The sequence below is a fragment of the Heterocephalus glaber genome, unplaced genomic scaffold, assembly GCF_053883595.1.
Source record: "Heterocephalus glaber isolate CG9 unplaced genomic scaffold, H.glaber_assembly_v1.0 deba00000347, whole genome shotgun sequence".
NCBI lineage: Eukaryota > Metazoa > Chordata > Mammalia > Rodentia > Bathyergidae > Heterocephalus > Heterocephalus glaber.
Genome location: NW_028258143.1, coordinates 12,302,912 through 12,325,946, shown reverse-complemented (window position 1 = coordinate 12,325,946; position 23,035 = coordinate 12,302,912). Strand labels below are relative to the sequence as shown.

Below are 23,035 nucleotides of genomic sequence, written 5' to 3'. Positions count from 1 at the left end.
AATATCTTCAAGAGTTCTACCTATTTTATCTTCCAGTAGATTTATTGTTTCTATTTTAATATTTAGATCTTTCATGCATTTTGATTTTAGTCTAACGCATGGTGAAAAATATGGGTCTAGTTTTAGTCTTCAGCATGTGAAAAGCCAGTTTTTCCAACACTATTTATTAAACAGGCTATCTTTCTTACAGTAAAGGTGTTTGGCTCCTTTGTCAAACAAAAGGTGGCTGAATGTGTTTGGAGTTGTTTCTGCATCTTCTGATCTGTTCTGTAGATCCTCCTGTTTGTTTGGTTTTTTCCTAGTACCATTCTGTTTTTATCAGGGTAGCTTTGTCATATAATTTTAAGATGGATTGTGATGCCCCTGCCTTGCCTTTGTTGCCCAGAATTGCCTTTGTTATTTTAGGTCTCTTCTGGTTCCAAATGAATTTTAGGATTGTTTTCTCTAATTCTGTGAGATATGCTATTGGTGTTTTGATTTGGATTGCATTAAATGTGTATAACAATTTTGGAACTATGGCCATTTTCACTGTCTTCCTATCCAAGAATTATGGTTTTCTTTCCACTTTCTGATAACCTCTTCGATCTCCTTTTTCAGGGTACTGTAATTTTCAATGTAAAAGTCTTTCATTTCCTTTCTTGGATTGATTCCTAAGTATTTCATTTTTTGGATACTATTACAAAAGGTGTTGTTTCCCTAATTTCTCAGTGAGTTTGTTGTTTGTGTATGGGAATGCTATTGATTTTTGAGGGTTGACTTTGTATCCTATGCTACCAAATTTGGTTATTAAATCTGGAAGTCTTTTGTGGAATTATTTGGGGGTTCTATGTAGAGTATCATCTCATCCACATACAATGGTAATTTAATTTCTTCCTTTCCTATCATTACTCCTTTTATTTCTTTCTCTTGTCTAATTCCTCTGGCTAAGTTCCCAGAACTGTATTGAGTAAGAGTGGTGATGCTGGACATCCTTGTCTTGTTCCTGATTTTAGAATGAAACCTTTCAGTTTTTGTCCATTTAGCATGATGTTAGCTGTTGGTTTGTCATAGATAGCTTTCATCAGATTGAGATAAAGACCATCTATTGCAATTTTCTGTAGAGTTTCTATCGTGAATGGATGTTGGACTGGGTCAAGTGCTTCTCTGCATCTATTAAGATGACCATATGGTTTTTGTCCTTGGCTCTGTTAATATGGTGTGTTGCATTAATTGATCTGCATGAGTTGAACCATCCCTGCATCCCTGGGATGAATCCTGTTGGGTCATGGTATATAATCATCTTGATGATTTGCTCCATTCCGTTTGCCAGTAGTATCTTACTGAGGATTTTTGTGTCTATGTTCACTGGGGAGACTGGCCCGTAATTCTCTTTTTTGGTTGGATCCTTCTCTGCTTTTGGTATCAGGGTAATGCTTGCTTCCAGGAATGAATTTGGGAGTACTGCTTCCCTTTCAATTTCATTAAAGAGTTAGAGAAGTAGTAGCATTAGGTCTCCTCCAAATTTCTTACAGAATTCAGTAGTGAATCTATCAGGGTCTGGGCTTTTCTTTGTTGGTGGATTTTTAATTACATCTTCAATTTCATTGACTGATAGTGGATTAATCAGAATTTTTATTTTCTTGACTCAGCTTTGGTAATTCATATGTATCTAGGAATCTATCCGTTTCTTCTGAGTTTTCCATGTCATTAGAGTACAAGTTCTCCAAGTAGATACTGATGATCTGGATTTCTGCAGGATCCATTGTGATTTTACCTTTTTTATTCCTAATTGCATAGATTTGGATCTTTTCTTTCCTTGTTTTCATAAGGTTGGCTAAGGATTTGTCAGTTTTACTTAATTTTTCAAAGAAACATCTCTGATTCATTGATTCTTTGTATTTTCTTAGTCTCAATTGCATTCATTTCTGCTCTGATCTTTATAATTTCCTCCCTCTTATGAGCTCGGGGCTTGACTTGCTCTTCTTTTTTCTAGAAGCTTGAGGTTCAACATTAGGTTGTTTATTTGACCTGTTTTTCTGATGTGAGAATTCACCACTACAAATTTTCCTCATAGGATTGCTTTCACTGCATCCTATAAGTTTCAGTATGTTGTATTGGCATTATCATTTGATAGTAGAAATGATCTAATTTCTTCTTTAATTTCATCTTTGACCCATTGGTTGTTCAAGAGGGTGTTAATTTCCATATGTTTGTGAAGTTCTTGTGGTTTCTTTTGCCATTGATTTCCAATTTCATTTCACTGTGGTCTGATAATATGCATGGGATAATTTGAATTCCTTTGCATTTACTTAAGCATGTTCTATTGGCTCATATATGCTCTATTTTGGAGAAAGTCCCATGTGCAGCTGAGAAGAATGTGTATTCTGATGTGGGGTGGAACAGTGTAGCCATCTACTAAGTCCATTTGTTCAAAAGTTTGGTTCCGTTCTATTTCCTTGTTGATTTCTTTGTTTAGTTGATCTTTTTGTGAGAGTGGAGTATTGAGGTTCCCCATTACAATTGTAGTAGTGCTTATTTGATTTTTCATGTCCATTAATATTTGTTTTGTATAGTTGGGTGCTCTGCTATTTGGTGCATATATATTTAGAATTGTTATCTCTTCCTCTTGGATTCTTCCCTTTACCAGGATATAGTGACCTTCCTTGTCTCTCTTAATTAGTCTTGGCTTGAAATCCAGTTTATCTGCAAATAGAATAGCTACCCCTGCTTTTTTCCAGGTTTCTGTCACATGGAATATTGTTTTCCATCCCTTGACTTTCAGTCAGTGGATTTTTTTTTTTGAATTAAATTTGTTTCTTGTATGCAGCATATTGTTGAATCTTGCTTCTTGATCTATTCTGCTAGTCTGTTTCTTTTGATTGGTGAATTGAGACCATTAATATTGATGGTTATAACTGATATGTATTGTAATTTCTCTGTCATGTTATTTTCCTGTTGTTGGCTTCCTTCTTTCCTGTTTAATTTCTTTCTTTGCCTGGTGGATTCATTCCATTGGGGTTCATGGAGTTGTAATCCTTATTGTGTCTTTCTAGAAAATCCTGCAGAACATTTTGGAGTGCTGGTTTGGTGGTCATGAATTTCTTCAGGTCTTCTTTGTCATGGAAGTATCTTATTCATCAATTTTGAGGGATTGTTTTTCAGGGTACATCAGTTGAGGTTGGAGGTTGTTTTCCTTTAGGGCTGGAAATACTTCACTCCAGGCTCTCCTTGACTTGAGAGTTTGTGTTGAGAAGTCTGTTGTGATTCTGATGGTCTTTACTTTATAGGTGATTTGTTTCTTTTCTCTTAACAGCTTTTATTTAATATTCTGTCCTTGTGTTGAATTTCTGGAATCTTGACTATTATATGCCTTGGGAAAGTTTGTTTTTTGTTTTTCTGATCATGGCTAATTGGAGTCCTATATGCCCCATTTATCTATATGTCAAATTTTTTTTCCATTTGGGAAGTTTTCTGCCATTATTTCTGAGAACAGGTTTTTTATGTCATTTGCTAGCTCCTGCTTTTTCATTGACTCCAGTCAATCTTATGTTATTCTTCATTGCATCATCTAGCAGCTACTGGATTGATTTCTTGTGGTCCCTTGCTATTTTAAAGAAATCTCTCTTTTTCATGCTCACTTACTGCAATCCTCTCTTCTATATCTGATATTTTGTCCTCACATTGACTCATTCTGCTGTGTATACTTTTCAGTGGCGTTTTTAATCTGGATATCGGTTTGAATGTGTTTCACGAATTCCATTTCTTCCCTATGCTGGGCATTCATGTTATCCATGTGTTTCCTGTGCTGGATGTTCACAGTTTCTGTTTCTTTCCTATGCTGAGTGTTCATGGTCTCCCATGTTCCTGAGCTCGTGTGTGTGTGTATGTGTGTGTGTTTAATCAATATCTGCTCTAGTGTCACAAAGCATGTCTTTCATTCTGGTCACCATCTCTGTGGTTATCTAGAATGTTATTTCTGCTTTGATTTTTTTTTTCCAAGAGCCTTTTTCATCTCCTTTGTTATTTCTGCTGTTACAGAGTCCAGGTGAGTGACTTTTGGATTGTTCCACCTCATTGCCCTCCACCCCCAGGGGCTTGTCTTTGGTGAGCTGAAGGTCTTGTTGGGTGGGGGAGTTGCATCTTGTTTAAATGTCTTATCTCTTTTTTTCTTTTTTTAGTTTGATTCCTGGCTTGATGCTGGTAAATTGCTTATGGCAAGTAGCTTTATTTCCAGTGTTCAGGGAAATGACTACTCAGAGATGTTTTCCAGGTGTAGCTTGCTTTGGGTTTTGAGTCTGTTGCAGATGTTACCTCTTGTACATATTGGGTATTAGAAGCTTGTCTACTTGGCCCAGCTGCCAGTTGGCGAAACCACTGAGCTAAATCCCAGGCCTGGCCCTGTAGGGTTTTTTTTTTAAGACCCTTAGGCAATCCCAGTCTTGCTATATCAGGAGGAACAACTGATTAGCACAATTATGTCACCTTGGCTAAAGTAGTAAAATCAACAATAACAATAGCATCAAATACAGCCTAGAAAATGACAGACAGTGGCAACTATTAATTTCTACCTTTAACCATATGAACTAGACTTTTGTTTACAGAACAAAATCTAGAATGAACCCAAGAGATGTATGCAATAAATAAGCCCTTAATGTGGCAGTTTTACCCTTGGGGGAGAAGAGTGAAAGGGGCTTAGGGGTAAAATACAAATAGAATAGGAAGAAGAAATGAGAAGCAAGGCTGGAGGACAAACTAGGAAACTGGTGAAGGAGACAGGTGAGAAAGATATAAGGAAAAAATAAAAACAAAATAGAACAGAATGACAAAAAAACTAGAAACCATGTTCAAACAGTCAAGAAAAAACAACCAAGAACCAGAAAGCAGGGGAAAAAAAAGACCAAAAAAAAGTCCATTCCAAGGTGTGTCTCTGCTGTCACTGGTAGCCAGTATGGGCAGTCAGAGTCCAGAGCCAAGTTGCTTAATATCAGCAAACCAGACACAGCTTCATGATGGGGTAGTAGATCATTCCAGCCAGCCTGCCTCTTTAGTTCCTCTGAAGTTCAGACCAATTTCTGGCTATGAGGCTGGAACCAGATTCCTTGAGCCTACTGTATGTCTCCTGGTGGCTTGACCTCCACTCCCCCCACTGACTTGAACTCAGTATCTGCACTGAGCCGCCTGGAGCCACTGATAGCTGTTCTCACTTCCAAGGTCAATCGGGCCCTCTCCAAGATGGCTACCAGCCAATCACTCTCTCCTGTGTGAGGTCTGAACCTGGAGAACTCACCAGCCGCTGCCGTCCTCTGTCCACTGCTCCATTACATTGTTAGGTTTCTCTGTGGAGGCCTCTGGGTTGCCAGTAGTCACCATGCATCTGGAAGTTCAGCCCACCATTTCCTCACCAAGTGTCAGGCCTCTGGGAGAGAGTGCTGCTTGCTACCTCCTTGCTCTTCATTAAAGTCTCTCTCTTTGCTCTCCCTGTAATTTCAGTTCTTGCCTTAGATCCTTCCTGGATCCTGGGGACCCATTTCCCTCTTTCTTCTCAAGCTGCTATTTTCCAGTGTCAGGACACCAAATTTCACAGAGGCTCTTTATCTGCTGCCATCTCCCCAGAAGTTATACTTGGTCAAATTCTATACAAGTTAAATCTATTTATGTTTCATGTTTTATCTGTTAAAATGTCTTATGAAATCTACTGTGTGACAGGCACTTAAGATAATTTTGTCTAATTCACCCTTCTCAGGTAGTGTTTTCTCCTGATGAAACAGATTCATTTTACTGAGTGTCTTGTCTAAGTCCACATAGTATTTCCCCCTTTTACCTTCTCTAGTATGTTCCCTCTTTTTGTACTGGGGATCAAACTCAGGACCTTGTGCTTGCAAGGCAGGTGTGCCACAGAGCTAAATCCCTCCCGAGCTTCTACTGTGCTCTTGAAGGAGAACAGTAGTTGTTTATGCCAGTCATTTCTAAGGAGGAGTTGTGTAAACAAAACTCAGGTTTTTATTTGCTTACCTCACTTAACTAAATCCAGTGAGATCTTGTAGGTTTCACATTTGCTCAGCAATACATACTACACCATGGATAGACACTGAAAACAATACATTATGTGAAAAACCACATATTGCATGATTCTATTTATATGAAATGTCCAGACATCAGTCTTGGCATTTATTCATTGTGTACCTCAGTATTTCCTTAGGGGGTTTTCTCTACTTTCCATATGTCTGTGTTCTGTCGAGTTTTAAGACTGAGTTGAAGTTGCAACTCCTTCATAAAGGGTTATCCCTGATAACCGTACTTTTCTGTTTTTGAATGTCCATATTGATCTTACCTTTGAGTCCTACTAATGTCTTGTTATATTCCATCTGTTTGGTGTTTGATAATACCGTAGCATGACTGTGTAGGAAGTGAGTTTTCTTAAGCAGACAACCTTGTAGCTGTTAGCTAAGACTTAAGTACACTAGAACTTTTCCAGCTATCCCAGAAAGTGTTTCCATGTGCCTCTCTTAATAATATAAAATAGTCTCTCTTCAGTTTCTTTATAGTTATGTAGTACCACACATCTCCTAAAAACCAGTTTAGTCTTCCCCATCATTAAAGGTTTTATATATAGAAATACAGTGCTTTGATTCATCTATTGTGTGAACATCAATCTGTAATGAATATGTACGGACTTTTTTAACCTTACTTCCTAAACAAAACAGTTTTGATACTAGTTTTAAATAATCTATGGATCACTTAAAGTAGTCAGAAGGATTTGTGTGGGTTTTATGCAGTACTACACTATTTTACATAAGGGATTTGAGTCTCCTGGAGGGAAGAGTGTCCTGGAACCAATCCCTCTTGGATACTAAAGGATCACAATTTAAAACACCTCATTTAGGCGGAAGGATGATTCTGTCTTTGACTGAGGGTATAGCTTAGTGGTAGAGGACATGTGCATGAGGCCCAAGGTTTAATTGCTAGCAACAGAACAATAAAAAATAAAATACCTCATGAGTTCCTAATTTTACAAGTGCTTTTTCTATTATTTTTTGTGAAATATTAAATTTGGTAGTTTGCTTTTTTTTTCCCCTCTACATTTTTATCTTTTCTTTCCTTTGTACCAATTGTGCTTTTGCTCCCAGGATTTTCTCTTCCTTAGAGTCCTAAAAGAGAATCTTAAAAGATCAGTTTCAAATTATCATAGGTGTTAGCGTCAACCTTCAAGCCTTATTAAAGGCTTCTTGCATCCACCACCTACTTAATAGATTGGCAAAATTTGCTTTTCTCAAATTGCACTGCCCCTCCAATGAGCACCTGTTGGCTCTGTGAAGTTTTTCTGTTGCCAAGTCTAACACATGCCCCATTGCTTCCCTTTGCTTCTTGCTACACAGGTGCAAGATATTGTGGCTACAGAGTAGCCTGTTTTCTCCTTACCTTAGTGTATTTGGAGTTTCCTAGGAATGCCTTGTGTTAAGTATCCATGAGGTTTGATTTTGCTATCTTGTTGCTCTTTTTTCCTATAGAGATTTTGTATTGCCTTTGCCATCTTAGTATTCTTCAGGTAAATGATTAAAGGTTTATTTTCAGTCACCTTCAATTATACAGCTTTCCAGTGGCACTAAAATATGGTATTATTTAAATGTATTTTATATCTGTAAATCCTTCTAGGGGGGTGAAGTTGATTATCTTTTTTAAGGAATAAGTCACTTGAAGTTTGTTCTGTTAAATAGGATGATCCTTGTGGGAGGGTTTGTTAATAGATACTGAAATAAATTTTTAAGTAAATGTTCAAATTTTTAATAAATTTACAGTAGGAGACATTACCATTAATCTCTTTGAAAATACTCTCCCTCAATCTGAACACATTTATGATATTGTTCTTAGCAGTTTCTAAAGCAATTCTGGAAGTCTTCTTTCATATCTTTTTGAGGCATGATCAAAAATTTGGTGAATGCTGCTGTCTAGTGCCATCCAGTGACAAAACAGGCTCATAAAAACATGGCAAGTCCTCATCTACTTTACTAACCAGATGACTTCTGGCTCTTCCCGAAAAGTCAAAATGAACATGAAAGTTAAATGTTTTGAGCTGATTCAACATCAAGGGAGCCACAACAGTGCAATTTAAAACACTCAGGAATGAAGACTTCCAGAACTGCTTCAGAAAGTGGCTAGGACAGTGGGATAAGTGTGTTTGAAATGAGGAAGAGTATTTCTTGGGGAATTAATGGCAGTATGTCTTTTATTGTCATAATTTTTTATTTAAAAATTCACTGTTTTTCAGTCATACCCATATGCTATCAGTTCATTTTCTCAAATTGATTCTTAGAACAACTCTGTACAGTTTCCTCAAAATTTTAAGTGTTACTTTGGAACACAGTACATCTATCTGCCTAATTACAGGGATGAAATGTAGTAACTTACAAAAGTCTTAATCCTAATAATTTATATACTTGGTGACCATACCCTATTTGTCCCAGAATTTAAAAGTATGTAATTGCTTTTGGTGTGGTACTTGGGGTCAAATCAAGTTTTGCACATACTAGGCAAATGCTGAAACACTGAACTACACCCTAGATCAGTGATGGTGAACCTTTTAGAGCTTTCAATTATACCAGTAGCCTGTTGCAGCACGCATGCCATAGGTTCGCCCCTACTGCTGTAGACCAAGAAATAATACTTACTGTGCCATGCCACTATAGCAATACCTGAGAGTGGGTAATTTATTGTGAATTGTTGCCTCACAGTTGTAGAGACTGAGAGGTCCAATATCAAGACTCCAACATTTAGCAAGGGTCTTCTTGCTGACTAATCATGTGGCAGAAGTACAGAAGAGAGCAATCCAGTCTCCCAGCCCTTTTTATAATGGTATTAATCTGGTCATGCCATCCAACCCCTATTGACCTAACATTTTCCCATTAGACACCCCCTCCTCCAATTGTAATTTAGTTTCCTACACATGAATTCTGAGTGACACATTCAAAGCTTTCTGAAATTTTTTCTTTCCAGTATCAGGGATCAACTCAGGACCTTGTGCTTGTGAGGCAGGTGCAGTGCCACTGAGCTAAATCCCTGGCCCACTTTATGAAATTTTAAACTAAATCGGTTCTCCAGAATAGAGTAGAATTTTACACTAACAAATGTGTATTAGTGTTAGCATTGGCCAAAGCATGCAAAATTTATAGATTGGTTTTCAAATTTTAGAACAGGGGATTTATTTTTAGTACATAAAATTCGTTAAGGTTATTTTAAGTGAAAACAAATTAGATCATTATACACATGTTAGGAAATAAGGAGGAATTTCGGAATCTCCTTACCACCCCATAGTGTGTTGGCATTGCCTTATATTTAAGGTTTTAGCTGTAAAGGTGGCATATTAAGTATCTCTGGCTATATTTAAGAAAATATATGTAATGGGTTTTTCTTTCATTCTCTTTATGGAATTTTATGAAACTGTGGTGTAAGTATTAAGTAGAGATAACTATTGAACATTTTGAAATGTGACAAGTGCACTGAGGAGTGGCACTGTACTGAATTTTAATTATTTTAAGTTTAAAAATGCAAACAATGTCAAATAATTTCCTTTTAAGCACAGCTTTTGCTTTGGTAGAACTACATTTCACATTGTTCAAATAACATCTGGATTGAGGTAAAGTGTCAGTGTAAAAATTCAAATTCTGAGTATGGGGAAGATATGAAATACCATATCTAATCCTTTTTTATAGGTTATAGTATCAGAATAAATAAAATACATTAAAATTAATTTTCTTTATTTCTAATTGGTTTCCAGAACTTTGTAAGTTGACTGATACCATATTTCTATTTGACAGTGCTAGTTTGGCTATAGGTACTTGTATCTATCAACAAATAAAATGGGGAGTTACACTAAATTATTGTCTGTCTCCATAGATTAGCCTAGTCTGGGTATTGGTTTTACACATAGTGTATTGTTTTCATCATCTATCCATAGTGTAGCATATATTTATACTTAATTCTTTTGAATTGCTAAACAATATTCTGTCCATCAGGTGGCTGTACTTTTATTATCCATCTATACATTGATGAACATTTGGATTGGTTCTAATTGTCTGTTATAAATAATGCTATGGTCAGTACAAGTTTTTACGTGAACGTATGTTTTCAGTTCTTTTGGATACATACCTCATAGTAAAATTGCTATGTTCTATGGTAACTCAAGATTCCAGTAATGGATAGTTTTTTGAAAACATTTAAAGGAACTGCCAAACTGTTTTCCAAAGCTGCCATAGCATTTATCTTCCCCCGGGCAATGTACAAGGATTCCAGTATCTCCACATCTTTTCCAACACTTCACATTTTTTTGTGTGATCTTAGTGGATGTGAAGTGATAACTCCCAATATATTTGTTGTATTTGTCACTTTTTGGGGGGGGTACTTGTTTGCAGTACATAATGATTATATTCTTTCTGAGGAGTTGCTACATGTGCATGACACATCTGAATTCTTCATTCATCTCCTTCTCTCCCTCTATGCTCCTTCCATCTCTTGGTCCACTTCCCTTTTGCAGAAAAACTGTCTTCCTATTTACTATCTTTTATTTTGCTCTGTTTTTTTCCATTAAGTTTATTGGTACATTTTAGGTATAAAGTACAGTTATATTCATCATTGGAATTTTGTATCTTTACATGATGTATCTTGGATCTTATATTTTTTCCCCTTCCCCTGCCCACCCTTCACCCCCTCCACCCTTCCCTATTTGCAAAGACTTTGTTTCCATTTTTTTCCTTTTCTCATATTTTTTCTTTTCCCGTCTTTCCTTTTCTGTACCCCTCCCACTTCCCCTACTCCTTTAGACCTTTTCTTCCTATTACACAATATCAATTATACATTTTTAAATTACAATATCAAAATTTAGAGGATATTACCACAGATTTTTACAGAATTTAAAAGGATGTAGAAAGCATATTACAAAAATCTTTTTTGAAATAAATTTGACAACTGCTATGAAGTACCTTGGAAGACAAATTAATGAAACTGACTCTGGAGGAAATATAAAATTTGAATAGCACCTATTAAAGGAAGCATATTCCTAGCTTGAAAACCTACCTATATGACAACAGGCTCATACACATTTTAACTGGTAAATTATATCAAACATTTAAAGCAGAAAAAAGAAGGAACTCTTCTCCCCTCATTTTAGGAGATCAACATTGTGCTAATCCTAAAACTGGATAAAGATAACAGAAGAAAAAAGTATGAACATAGATAAAAATTTGTTTAACAAAACATACTATTAGAAGTCAAATCTGGCAGTATGTAGTAAGTGGTTTTATTATAGGGATGGCAGTGTTGGTTCAGCATTGGAAGATCCACTCCCATAAGTCATCATTTTAACAGAGGAAAGGAAAAAGCCATATGATCCTGTCAGTAGTTGCAGAAAAAGTATTGGACTAAATTCTACAGCTGATCATGGTAAAAGCTATCAGGAGACTAGAAGGAGAACAGAACCTTCTCAACAGATAAAAGACACGTACTCCATACTTCCAGCAAAAACACCTTATATGAATGGAAAAGATACAATGCTTTCTCCCTAAGGTGGAGAACAAGGGCAGATATGCCTACTCTTCATCTGTCCATTAAACTTTGAAACCTAGACCCAAACCAGAATAGCCTGGCAATAGAAAGACAATTAGCATACAGTTGCCAAGTTAGAAGTAAAATCTTTATATGTAGATGAAATGATCATCTACAGAGAAAATACTAAGAAATCTCTAGGAGCCCCTAGAACTTGTATTTGAATTTAGCAGGATTAGAAAACACAAGGTATATATAAAAATTCAGGTCTGTGTATACTTGCTATAAATAAAGAATTGGATATTGAAATTTAAAAGTTATGTAGGAGTACAAAGGACTTAGCAAAGTAAAAAGAAAAAGAAAACAATGTTGGAAGATGTTTAGTACCTAATTTTAAGACTCCCTCTAAAGCTACAGTAATCAAGGCAGTGTTGGTGTAAGGAAAGACATACAGGTCACTGGAATAAAACAGAGAATCTAGAAATAGAACCACACATATATGGTCCACTGAGTTTTGAAAGATTATTTAACATTAATATTTTATATAACATAAACTCAAGAGCAGAGGAAAAGATAGTGTTTTCAGCAAATGGTATTAGAATACCTGTTATCCGTATGTAAAAAATGAACCTCAACCCTTTATTTCCATACATAAAAATAACTTGAAAGGATCTATGAACCTAAATATGAAAGACCACAACTATAAAGCTTTAAGAAGAAATTATAAGGGAAAATAAAAATGTTCATGAATTTATGGCAGGCAAGAATTTCCTAGGATACAAAACAATGATGTATAAAAGAAAGAAATTGATAAATGAGATTCCATCAAAATTTAGAACTTTAAATGACATCATTAAGAAAATGAAAAGTGGTCCTTAAACAGATCATATTTATAATACATATAACCTAACTCCAGAAAATATAAAGAACTCTTAGAGCTCATTAGTAGACAACCCAATTAAAAAGTAGACACAAGAAGATGATAAATAGCCAGTACAAATACATATTGACTTATCAGTGTCATGACTTTCTTTTTGTTGGGTTCTCCCCCTTTGCGTTTAATTTCTTTTCAGGCCCAACGGATTCATTCTGCTGGGCTTCCTGGGGTTGTGATCCTCATTGTCTTTTCCTAGGATATTGTCTAAAATTTTTTGGATTGCTGGTTTGGTATTCATGAAGTTCCCAAGGTGCTCTTTGTTGTGAAAGTTTCTTATTTCCCCATCAATTTTGAAAGATAGTTTTGCAGATTACATCAATCTGGGTTGGAGGCTATTTTCCTTTAGGGCTTGAAATACATCACTCCAAGCTCTTCTTGCCTTGAAGGTTTGCATTGAGAAGACTGCTGTGATTCTGATGGGCTTTCCTTTGTATGTAATTTGTTTCTTTTCTCTCACTGCTTGTAGAATTTTGTTCTTCTGTTGGGTTTCTGAAATCTTGACTGTTATATACCTGTGTGTAGATTTTTTTTTGATCAAGGCAAGTTGGAGTCCTGTATGCCTCACTTATCTGTATGTCAAGTTCTTTTCCCCTGCTTGGGAAGTTTTCTGCCATCATTTCTGTGAACAGTTTTTTTTATGTCATCTACTCTCTCCTGTTTCTTCATTGACTCCGATCAGCCTTATGTTACTCTTCTTTGCATTGTCTAGCAGCTGCTGGATTGATTTCTCGTGGTCCCTTACTATTTTAAAGCAATTTTTCTTTTCCTGGTCACTAATTACAATCTTATCTTTTCTATCTGAAATTCTGTCCTCACATTGGCACATTCTGCTGTGTAAGCTTTCAATGGAGTTTTTAATCTCTTGGAAATCTGTTTGTATCTGTTTTATGGATTCCATTTGTTTCCTATGTTGGGATTCCATCACGTTCCTCAGTTCCTCTATTTTTTTATCTGTGTCCTCTCTAGATTTATTAATCATGTCTTGCGCTATGGGCACAATGTCTACTGTTATCTGAGAAATTATTTCTGATTTCATTTTTCCCAGATCCTCTTTTGTTGCCAGTTCAGGGAGTCCAGGTGGTTGCGAATCAGTGTTCCATCTCGTTTCCTTTTGGGGTTGCTGTAGGTGATCTGGAAGTCTGGTTTTGAGACTTGTTTACGTGTCTTCTCATTTTTGTTGGGGGGGGGGTTGTTGCTGGTACCTGTGTGGCTCACCTCCTGTGCATTGGGGTAGGGGGTGGTGCATTGGCCCAGAAGCCTCCTCCTGGGCACTGGGAGCCTCAAATTCTTGACAAGGTACCAAGCAACAGAGCACAACACAAAGGCTCTGTGTTGCTCTATTTATATTTGGAGTTTCTCACATAAGAGAAACCATGGGATACTTACGTTTGTGTGTCTTATTTATTTCATGTTATTTCTTTAACATTATGGTCTCAAGGTGCATCTATTTTCCTTCAGATCAGTCAAATTTATCCTTCTTTATGGCAGAGTAATACTCCATTCTCTATCCATTTAGCTGTTGATGGACATATAGGCTGTTTCTAAGATTTAGCTGTTAATGAATTGTGCTGCTTGTAAAATGAGTGTGCATGTTGGGTCAAATGGAATTTCTAGTTTTCATTTTTTTGAGGGGTATCCATACTGTTGGTTGTTTCCATTGCTGTGCAAAAACTTTTTATTTTGATATGATCCATGTGTTGTATTATTTCTTGTGCAACTGGGGTTCTGTTCAAATGATCCTTGCCTGTACCTGTGTCTTCCAGAGTTTTACCTGTTTTCTTCCAGGAGATTGTTTCTGTTTTAACATTTAGGTCTTTGATCCACTTGGATTTTTGTTTAGTATATGGTGAGAGATATAGGTCTAGAGTTAATCTTCTGCATATGGATAGCCAGTTTTCCTAACACCATTTGTTAAAGAGGCTATCTGTGTGTTTTTGACTCATTTGTTAAAGTTGGTTTCTGCATCTTTTATATTCTGTTCTTTATCCACATGTCTGTTTTTGTGCCAGTATCATGCTTTGCCTTTTTTTTTTTTTAATCACCATAACTTTGCAGTATAACTTGAAGTTCAGAATTGTGATGCCTCCTTCTTTGCTCTTGTTACCCAGGATTGCTATTGCTATTCTGGGTCTCTTTATTTCATGTGAATTTTAGGAACTTTTTCTCTAGCTCTTTGAGGAATGCAAATCTGTGTATCAGCTTTGAAAGTGTGGCACCGCCACCCTCCCCCCTCCCCGCATAGGGTCTCACTATGTAGTTCAGGTTAGTCTTGAACTCAGGCTAGCCTTGAATTCACAGTGATCCTCCTCCCTCAGCCCTCCGGAGTGCTAGTATTACAGGCCTGCACCACCATGCCCAGCTAGTATGGCCATTTTGACAATACTGGTTCTGCAGGAACAAGGGGTTATCTATCCATTTTCTGATGTCCTTTTCAGTCTCCTTTTTTTTTTTTTTAAGAGTCTTTTGGTAGAATTTTTGATGTCTTCTATATAGAGGATCATGTCATCTGCAAATAATGATAATTTGACTTCTATACATATCATTTTATTTCTTTTGTCTGAATGCTCTAGCTAATGTTTTGAGAACTATATTGAAGAAGAATGGTGATGTGGACATTCTTGTCTTATTCCTCATTTTAGAGGAAAAACTCAGTTTTTCCCCATCTTAATACAATGTTGGTTGTTGGTTTGTCATAAATGACTTTTATCATAATGGGAGAACATCCTGTATCTATTTTCTTCAGCATTTTTATCATGAATGGATGTTTGATTTTGTCATTCTGTGTCTGTTGAGATGATCATGTGATTTTGATCCTTCTCTTTATGTGATGTATTACATTTATTGATTTATGTATATTGAACCATCCCTCCACCCCCTGGGATGAACTTTACTTAGTCATCATATAATCTTTATTTGTTCGATATCTATGGCTAATACTGGATTACTCAGGGTTTTTATATTTTGGGGGTTGAGTTTTTTTAAATTCATATGTATCTAGGAATCTTGTCAGTTTCTAAATTCTCCAGTTTATTGAAGATAGGATCTCAAAATAGTTACTTATCTCTTCTGGATTTGGGCAGCCTTTTGAATTTTGCCTTTTTCATTTCTAGCTGCTTTGACTTTGGTCTTTTCGTAAGATTAGTTAAGGGGTTTCCTATTTTGTTTATTCTTTCAAATAACTCTTTGGTAAATTGGTTTGTTGTGTTGGTTTTTTTAGTCTCAGTTTCATTAATTTCCACTCTAATCATTGTAATTTCATTCCTTGTACTAACTTTGGATTTGGATTATTCTTGTTTTTCTAGGACCTTGAAGTGCATCATTAGATTTATTAGAACTCACTGTTTTTCTGATCATTTTCTTTAGCTCATCTAGCTTTTTCTTAAAGTATTCTGTAAACTCGCTAATTGTTTTGTTTATTAAGTTCATTAACTGTGTAGTGTATCATCTTTGAGCTGGTCAGGCACCCTATTGATGTATTTTATCTCCTTCAGATAATTTTAATTTGGGTGTGTCTGTTTTAGTTACTTTTCTTTTTTTTTTCTTTTTTTGGTACCGGGGATCGAACTCGGGACCTTGCGCTTGCGAGGCAGGCACCGGAACCACTGAGCTAAATCCCCGGCCCTTAGTTACTTTTCTTGTTGCTGAGACAAAATGGCCCAACACCTAAAGTTAAAGGAGGAAAAGGTTTATTTTAACTCATAGTTTGTAGAGGTTTCAGTCCATAATCAACTGGCTCCAAAGCAGTGTGGCATTGACAGAGGGGCGCCACAGAGAAGAAATAGTTCATGGTGGATAGAAGACAGCAGAGCAACAAAGTAGTGAAAAAGCAGCTCAAGCGACCACAGCAGCCCTCTCTCTGTTCCTTCTATTCTGTCCAGGCAACTCACCTTTAGGGCAGGTAGCACTCACACCTAGGGAGGGCCTTCCCATTATCCACTCTCAGAAGTATGCCAGATCAATGAGTGGACTAACTTAGTAATCACACACTTAATCCCAGCACACACTCTAGATCTCACCACCTCTGAAAAACTCCACCTATGACCACATGAGGCTTTGGGGGGAACATCTAGACAAAAGCCGTAACAGTGTCTTTTGATCCCCCCACCCCACCCCCATGTCCCATGGATCAGTTTTGGAGTTATTGGAGGCCTTTTTTTGCCTTGTCTTCTTGTGTTTCTATTGTGGTGTTTGTTTGTTTGTGTTTTGTGCTAAGATTCACAGGTTGATTACAGTGGAAGGATTTTGTTGCCAATATGGAGAGCCCTTTAGTTAATGTATGCTTTTCAGTGCTGCACTCTGGATGTGACCAACTATAGCCCTTTGCCTTTGTCCCCCTCCTAATTTGGGAAAGGAGAATGCACTGTAATTGGCCCAGCTCCCAATTCTCTAGAAATGGCCTGCAGTATTGTTAATGACACGCAAGTAATCTACTTACTGGCATACAGAGAAAACCTATTAATAGCAACTATTGTGCCACCCTGGCAATAGCAGCTAAATCAGCATCGATTAATTTTGTCAAAGACAAACTGGATACTGATACACCATAAAAATAATGTACCATCCTTACCTACAGAGAAGAGACCTGTAATTATAGTGTAAACACTAAGACAAACCAAATTTTGACATATAGGAATAAGAGGAAATTAGTAAAATTGGATAAACTTACATAAAAGAACAAGAAAAGGAAGGAAAAAACCCTTATTCTCTTCATACTACATTTTTCAGCCTTTATAAATGTCCCAAATAACATCCAGCCTGAAGATTTTTTTTTTTAATTCTCAGTGTGAATTTTCTTCTGTGACAGTATCTCACCAAAAAAAAATGTGTATGGGTAAGAAAAGAACTAAAATGTCAAACATAATTAATGACACTTTCTGTAATACTATAATGCTACTTTTTAGTGCAGCAAAATTAAGGATTTACAGTACTTTTTAACATTTTACTGGGATTTTGATTCAGTTGGTTCAAGCTTGGTGATTTTTCTGTTGTGGTTGTGGGCTATTCACCATCTTTCCGCATATCTAAATTCTTCCCTTACTCTTGAGACCTTTCTGTGGACCTTTACTGAGGTTATACCACTATCCCTTTTCTTAAAGGGATAACCTTAGGCAAGTAATTTCCAATTTTTGGGATATGACAACTAGAGCTATGACAAGCTACCTGGATATTAATAAATCCCCTTTAGAAGGCACCAAGAATAGTGCCTTAGTCTTAGTTGGGGTTCAAGTAGGGAGTTTCTTGGGGCAGTTAAGGCACAGGGAAGAATGAGATCACTAGACTGGCTAAAGATTAAACACAAGAACGGGGGCCAGGGATTTAGCTCAGTGGTTTTGCCACCTGCTGCACAAATGCAAGGACCAGAGTTCGATCCCCAGTTCCCAAAAAAAACAACAGATTAGAATGAGCCTGTTAGTAATGTATTAGCAAACTTAAGAGGACTTGTCTTAATAGACTTAAAGGTGAAAAGCAAATAAAAAGTCATGGCTAATTATTAAATACAAATACATATCAGTTGTATGCACTAATGGCTATTATAATAGTAAGAACCAGAATGATTCATTTGAAACTTGACTGGTGCAGCCATGTTCAATGACTTAGCAATTACCTGGGCTTTTTGTTAATTCAACCTGATCTTGCCTCCAACTATCAAGGTGGAAGCCAGCATTGGAAATGAAAAATGTCAGCAGTGGGGGCAGCATGGCAGAGAGGGAACACAGCAGCCAGGAGTGGGCAGGAGAAAAGATGGAGAAGGAAGGGAGTCAAATCAAGAGGTAGGAATGGAAACAAAGGAATAGAGAGAAGGGGAGAAAAGAATGTAGGTGGAAGTCATTGAAATAATGACAAGTGTTGTAACTTTAGTGTTTGAATATGCTTAATTAGAACTGTAAGAAAACCTTTAAACAGTTATGTTTGTTTTATTTAAATTTTATTTTTTTCTTTTTAATTTTATTTTATCCCATTCCTCCCAAGCCCCCTCCCGTCCCTAATAGAAATTTTTAAATAAACTTGTTAAATCATTTTTTAAATTTAAGATCAGTAACAATACATGATTGTTTCTCACCATAGAAGTAATGTTTGAATCATTCCTATGGCGCATTTTTCTAAGTGCTCTGCGTATATAGTGGTGATTCATTAATCCTTACCACAACTTTAGAAGCAAGTACTCTTTCTCACATTTTTATACATCCAGAAACTGAACCACAAAGAAAATAAGTAATTTGCCTCTGCTAGTCAAGTAACAACCAGGGTTTCACTGAGACAGTCTGACTACTGTGTCACCACTGTCTGGATCACCTCTCCCTAACCCTATCCCTGATTTGTATGTGTATTTCTGTAGAAATTTGTCTTGTTTCGAAATACAACGTTTCTTTGTAGTAGTACACCAGTCTGTGTACTATTTAAAACTTAACTTCTTGTTATTTGCTTTAGTTATAGTAATTCGAGGGTTTACTAAAACTAGCTACCAGAACACTAAAATGGTACGTGGTCCCCAATGAACTGAATCTCACTTTATAATTGTTTAGTCAAATAAGCCAAAATGTTTATTTGTACTCTTTTAATATCATTGTGAACTTTGGCTTTGAACCAAATTTATGCATACCAATAAATGTTTGTTCCCTTCAAAAGTTTCCTCATCCTTAAAGACCACAGATGAACTAATAATATATGTTTTGGGGTTTGTTTGGTTTTGGGGGGGGGGTACTGGGGATCGAACTCGGGACCTTGCGCTTGTGAGGTAGTCATGGTGCCACTGAGCTAAATCCCTGGCCCAATACATGTATTTTTATTACCCAAACCTTTCGGAATTCATCTAAGCCTCACAACAAAGTCTACCTTCCGTATAAGAAGCATGAGTATGTAGTTTGATTGCCTTCCCTAGTCATCCTTAAAATTAAAACCTCACATGGAGATTCACCAAGTATCTAAAACAGTGTTTCATTTTGTTTTCTTTTGACAGCTCTGGTGGAGTAAAATATTAACAGATTGTAGAGGAGGAAATGTGAATGGAGTTAGTAAATTTTACCAGGAACATCAGAAGAATGTTAAGTATTAGTGTTGTGCTAGAGGAAGGTGGGAATTGAGGGAACAAAAAGACTTCTATGAGTAGGGTAAATAAACTGGGAATCTTTATTGAAGATTGTTGCATGGCTCACTGATACTTAATCTTTTGAATTATTTATAACTTTAGAATCATCAGTACTCATTATTTCCTTTGACACTATTATTTTAGAAGAAAAGCTGTGTAGCTTAAAAGTTTTCTTGATATTGAGGCTTACAGTTACCATTGGTTCAAAAAGTATGAAGAGGCTAGAGCTATGATTAGGAACCCTGTAAAAGTTTACCAAGAAAAGTTCATTGGAGACTTTTATAAGTGCCTTAGTGGTAAAGAAGAGAAATTCTGGATCATCTGCACTTAGGAAGGAAATATAAGTACTGTTTCACTCTTTGATAGCTTTAGCTACTTGAAGGTTGGATTGGGGTATTCTCTTAGGCATGAACAATATATTAGATAAGAGATTGTAGGAAACTAAATGTGCTCATTTTATTGAGTATTTCTTATGTGGGCATTCACCCTTAGATTTTTATTGTAGCATTTGAAATACAGTACTTTAATTTAGATATTGGTACCTTTATATACCATCCACATCTAATACATTCAGCAAACATTGAGCAACAGCCACACTGCTAGATAATGGGAACACAAATGAATAACTCAGTCTGTTACTCCAGACTAAATTACTGTTTTGGGCCTTCTCAATTTTTCCTATCTTTTCTGTTTTAATTTTTAAAAGGGAGAAATAAGCTGAAAGTCTATGTTGAAATTAAACAGCTTGGACCGGGGATTTAGCTCAGTGTCACAGTGCCTTGCTCTCAAGTGCAAGGTCCTGAGTTCGAACCCCTGTATCCCCCCAAAAAATTAAACAGCTCATTTAAGATGACATTTCTGGTTGTTGAGAGTAGTATTAGTCAGCTGTCTGTCACTCTTATGAAAAACTGGTGGTAATTATAAAACAAAAAAGGTTTCTTTGGGCTCATGGCTCTTGAGTTTCTGTTCTCTCATGGGAATCTGGTAAAAGCAGCGTATCATGACAGAGCAAACTGTTCATCTCATGACCAGAAAGCAAAGAGAAAGGAAGAAATGGAATCCCACAATCCCTTTGGGAGAGGTGCCCCCAATAACCTAAGAACCTCCTACCTCCTGCAGATCCATAGCACCTAGTATGCCACCCTGGGGACCAAATCTTTTATCACATTAACTTTGGGGATACAGTCAAGATCCACACTGTAGCAGGAGCCAAATACATCTTATTTTACATGTTTAGGGTTTTTTTTAATACCAAAAAAAGAAAACTCCTTGATGTCATTTTTATTCCATTTGGTCATTTGCAAATGCATTTATAGTAGAGAAAGTCCTCAAAATCTTGTGATTAAATTTGGTGACATATTTTAAAATCTCTCAGAGAAAATGATCTACCTTCCCTCTAGTAGAAATTTTCTCTTTATGTTAATTACCCGAATCATATAATGATAAGATTTATGCCTTTCTCTACCTCCTCTTTGGTATTATTTCAGAACAGTGATTGATAAGCTGCAAGATACAATGAGACTCAGAGGTTCATCTCTTGAAAAATAGGTGCCTGAACCTTAACATTTAGAAATTTTCTTTCCGTAAGAAATTTGTATGTAATCTTAAGACATTTGAGTTTAAGGTATGCCTGGTTTCTGAGTTAGCAATTACTTGGTTTGTTACGAACTTTTGGGGTAAATATTTATTCAAAATTAATGTTTTTTTCTGTCATTGTCTTTGTAGTGCTGTGTTCTTGTACTTTTATCTCAAGAACCTAACTTACTCTAAAAGCTTTAAATGAAAAAAAGCTACTTTCTGGATCTCCACTTAGCAAAATTCCTACTGTCTTGGTTTATATTACATGAGTATGCCCTGGTTTTTAAGCTGAATTCCCATCTTATTTTGTTGTATGGATTCTTTTTTTTTTTTTTCCCTTAAACAAGATTGTGTGGCTCTTAGCGATGGAATGAAATGCTGCTTTACTTATATGAGCATTAGAAAGTGGGGACTCTGCCTATGAGTATAGCAAATATACTTTACCCCCTTTTCATCTTTTTTTTTTTTTTTAACTACACCATCTTTCCACATGAGCTGGGTTTTTTCCTATACTTAATATAATGTACAAAGTAATATTACTTAAACTTTCATTTAACTAAGATATAAATCTTTTTTTTCTTCTTTTGCTGTTCTACTTGCAAAACATAAAATACATTTTATACACTAGGATAACCAATTCTATTTAATTAATAACTTCTTAAAACTTACATTGGAACTAGGTATAGCATGGTGGTAGAGCCCATATACCAAAAAAAAAAAAAAAAAAGAAAAGACAGCTCATACATCAATTTTGTCATAGCCTAACATATAAAACATACTATATTAATAATACATTCCTTCCTTACAAGCCTCCCCCATTAGAGAGTAGAGGGTTTTCCCCAAATGACTTACTTTTTAAATCAAATTTTTCTATTTTCTGCAGATAATATCACCTACTGCATTATTTTTGGCTGCAAAAGTAGAAGAACAGGCTCGAAAACTTGAACATGTTATCAAAGTAGCACATGCTTGCCTTTATCCCCTAGAGCCACTACTGGATACAAAATGTGATGTATGTAAAAATTGGGTTTTGGGGTTTTCTTTGTAAATTTGAATCTTGCTTATTTTTATTAGCACTGAACAATAATCACAGGAAGCCATCTGGCAGAAACAGTTTGTGAATTTGGATGTTATTCTGAGTCATATAAGGCTTAGATTCAAAGTTACTTTTAATTGTTTCACATTTTGTTTATTCTCACAGCAAAGCAGTGATAAATGTAGAAGGTAAAACATGATAGGTGTACAGCACTTGAGACCAGAAGTTAAATAACTCTTAAATTGTTGGCAGATAAAGGAAGAGAAAAACACTGACCTCTAGACTAGTAATTAGTCTTTTTAAAAAATTGTTCTATAAAAATAGAAGCTAGAATTTTAGGTTTTTAAAATAATTTTGCTAGCATCCCTATTATAAGTAAGTTATTTAATTAGGAACCTTTACCGATAGAGTGAATAAGATTACATTAATTCAGTTTGAGTTAGATCATTTAATGTCCAGATTAATTTGAGCTCTGATAGAAATATATCTGATTTTATTAATGACAAGCTCTGTCATAGATGTTGGCTTTAAGAAAGTAAGATAGTGATATAACTGTTACATAATAAAGAATTTGTGATTATTCAAAGATATATTTTTTCTTGTCGTTAGAGACCCAAAATTATTTCTAATGAATACTTGGAGGTATTGCTTAGATACTAGAAATCCATGTTTTAAAAGTTAGTCATCTTTCAGAATGGAGCATAAATAAAATTATAGGTGCATTTCAATATCTAAGTTTAGCAGTAAGTGCTTACTAACATGATTTTTACATGTAATATATTATTTCTTGACCATCTGCGTCAGTTGTCACGACCTGAGAATAGATAGGATGGCAGAAAATTTTATTCTAAGTATTGCAAAAGAATAATTTCTTGAAATTTAG

The 23,035-nt window shown here is 36.0% G+C and overlaps 1 protein-coding gene across 6 annotated transcripts in view; it reads left to right on the top strand.

Annotated features, from left to right (window-relative positions):
• The window catches only part of Ccnt2 (cyclin T2), a 50,419-nt gene that overhangs the window by 5,223 nt on the left and 22,161 nt on the right, over positions 1-23,035 (top strand). For 3 of the 6 annotated variants that reach the window (XR_204799.4, XM_004836103.4, XM_004836104.3), the window contains exon 3: positions 22,000-22,128. Coding sequence is in view for 4 of the 6 variants with exons in the window: in XM_004836103.4 (XP_004836160.2) it covers positions 22,000-22,128 (129 nt within the window). In the remaining 2 variants the exon portion in view is untranslated. Of the gene's footprint in view, positions 1-18,102; positions 18,223-19,146; positions 22,129-23,035 lie in introns of those variants that run through there. The other 3 variants (XM_021236902.2, XM_021236908.2, XM_087195740.1) reach the window with 2 other exon arrangements.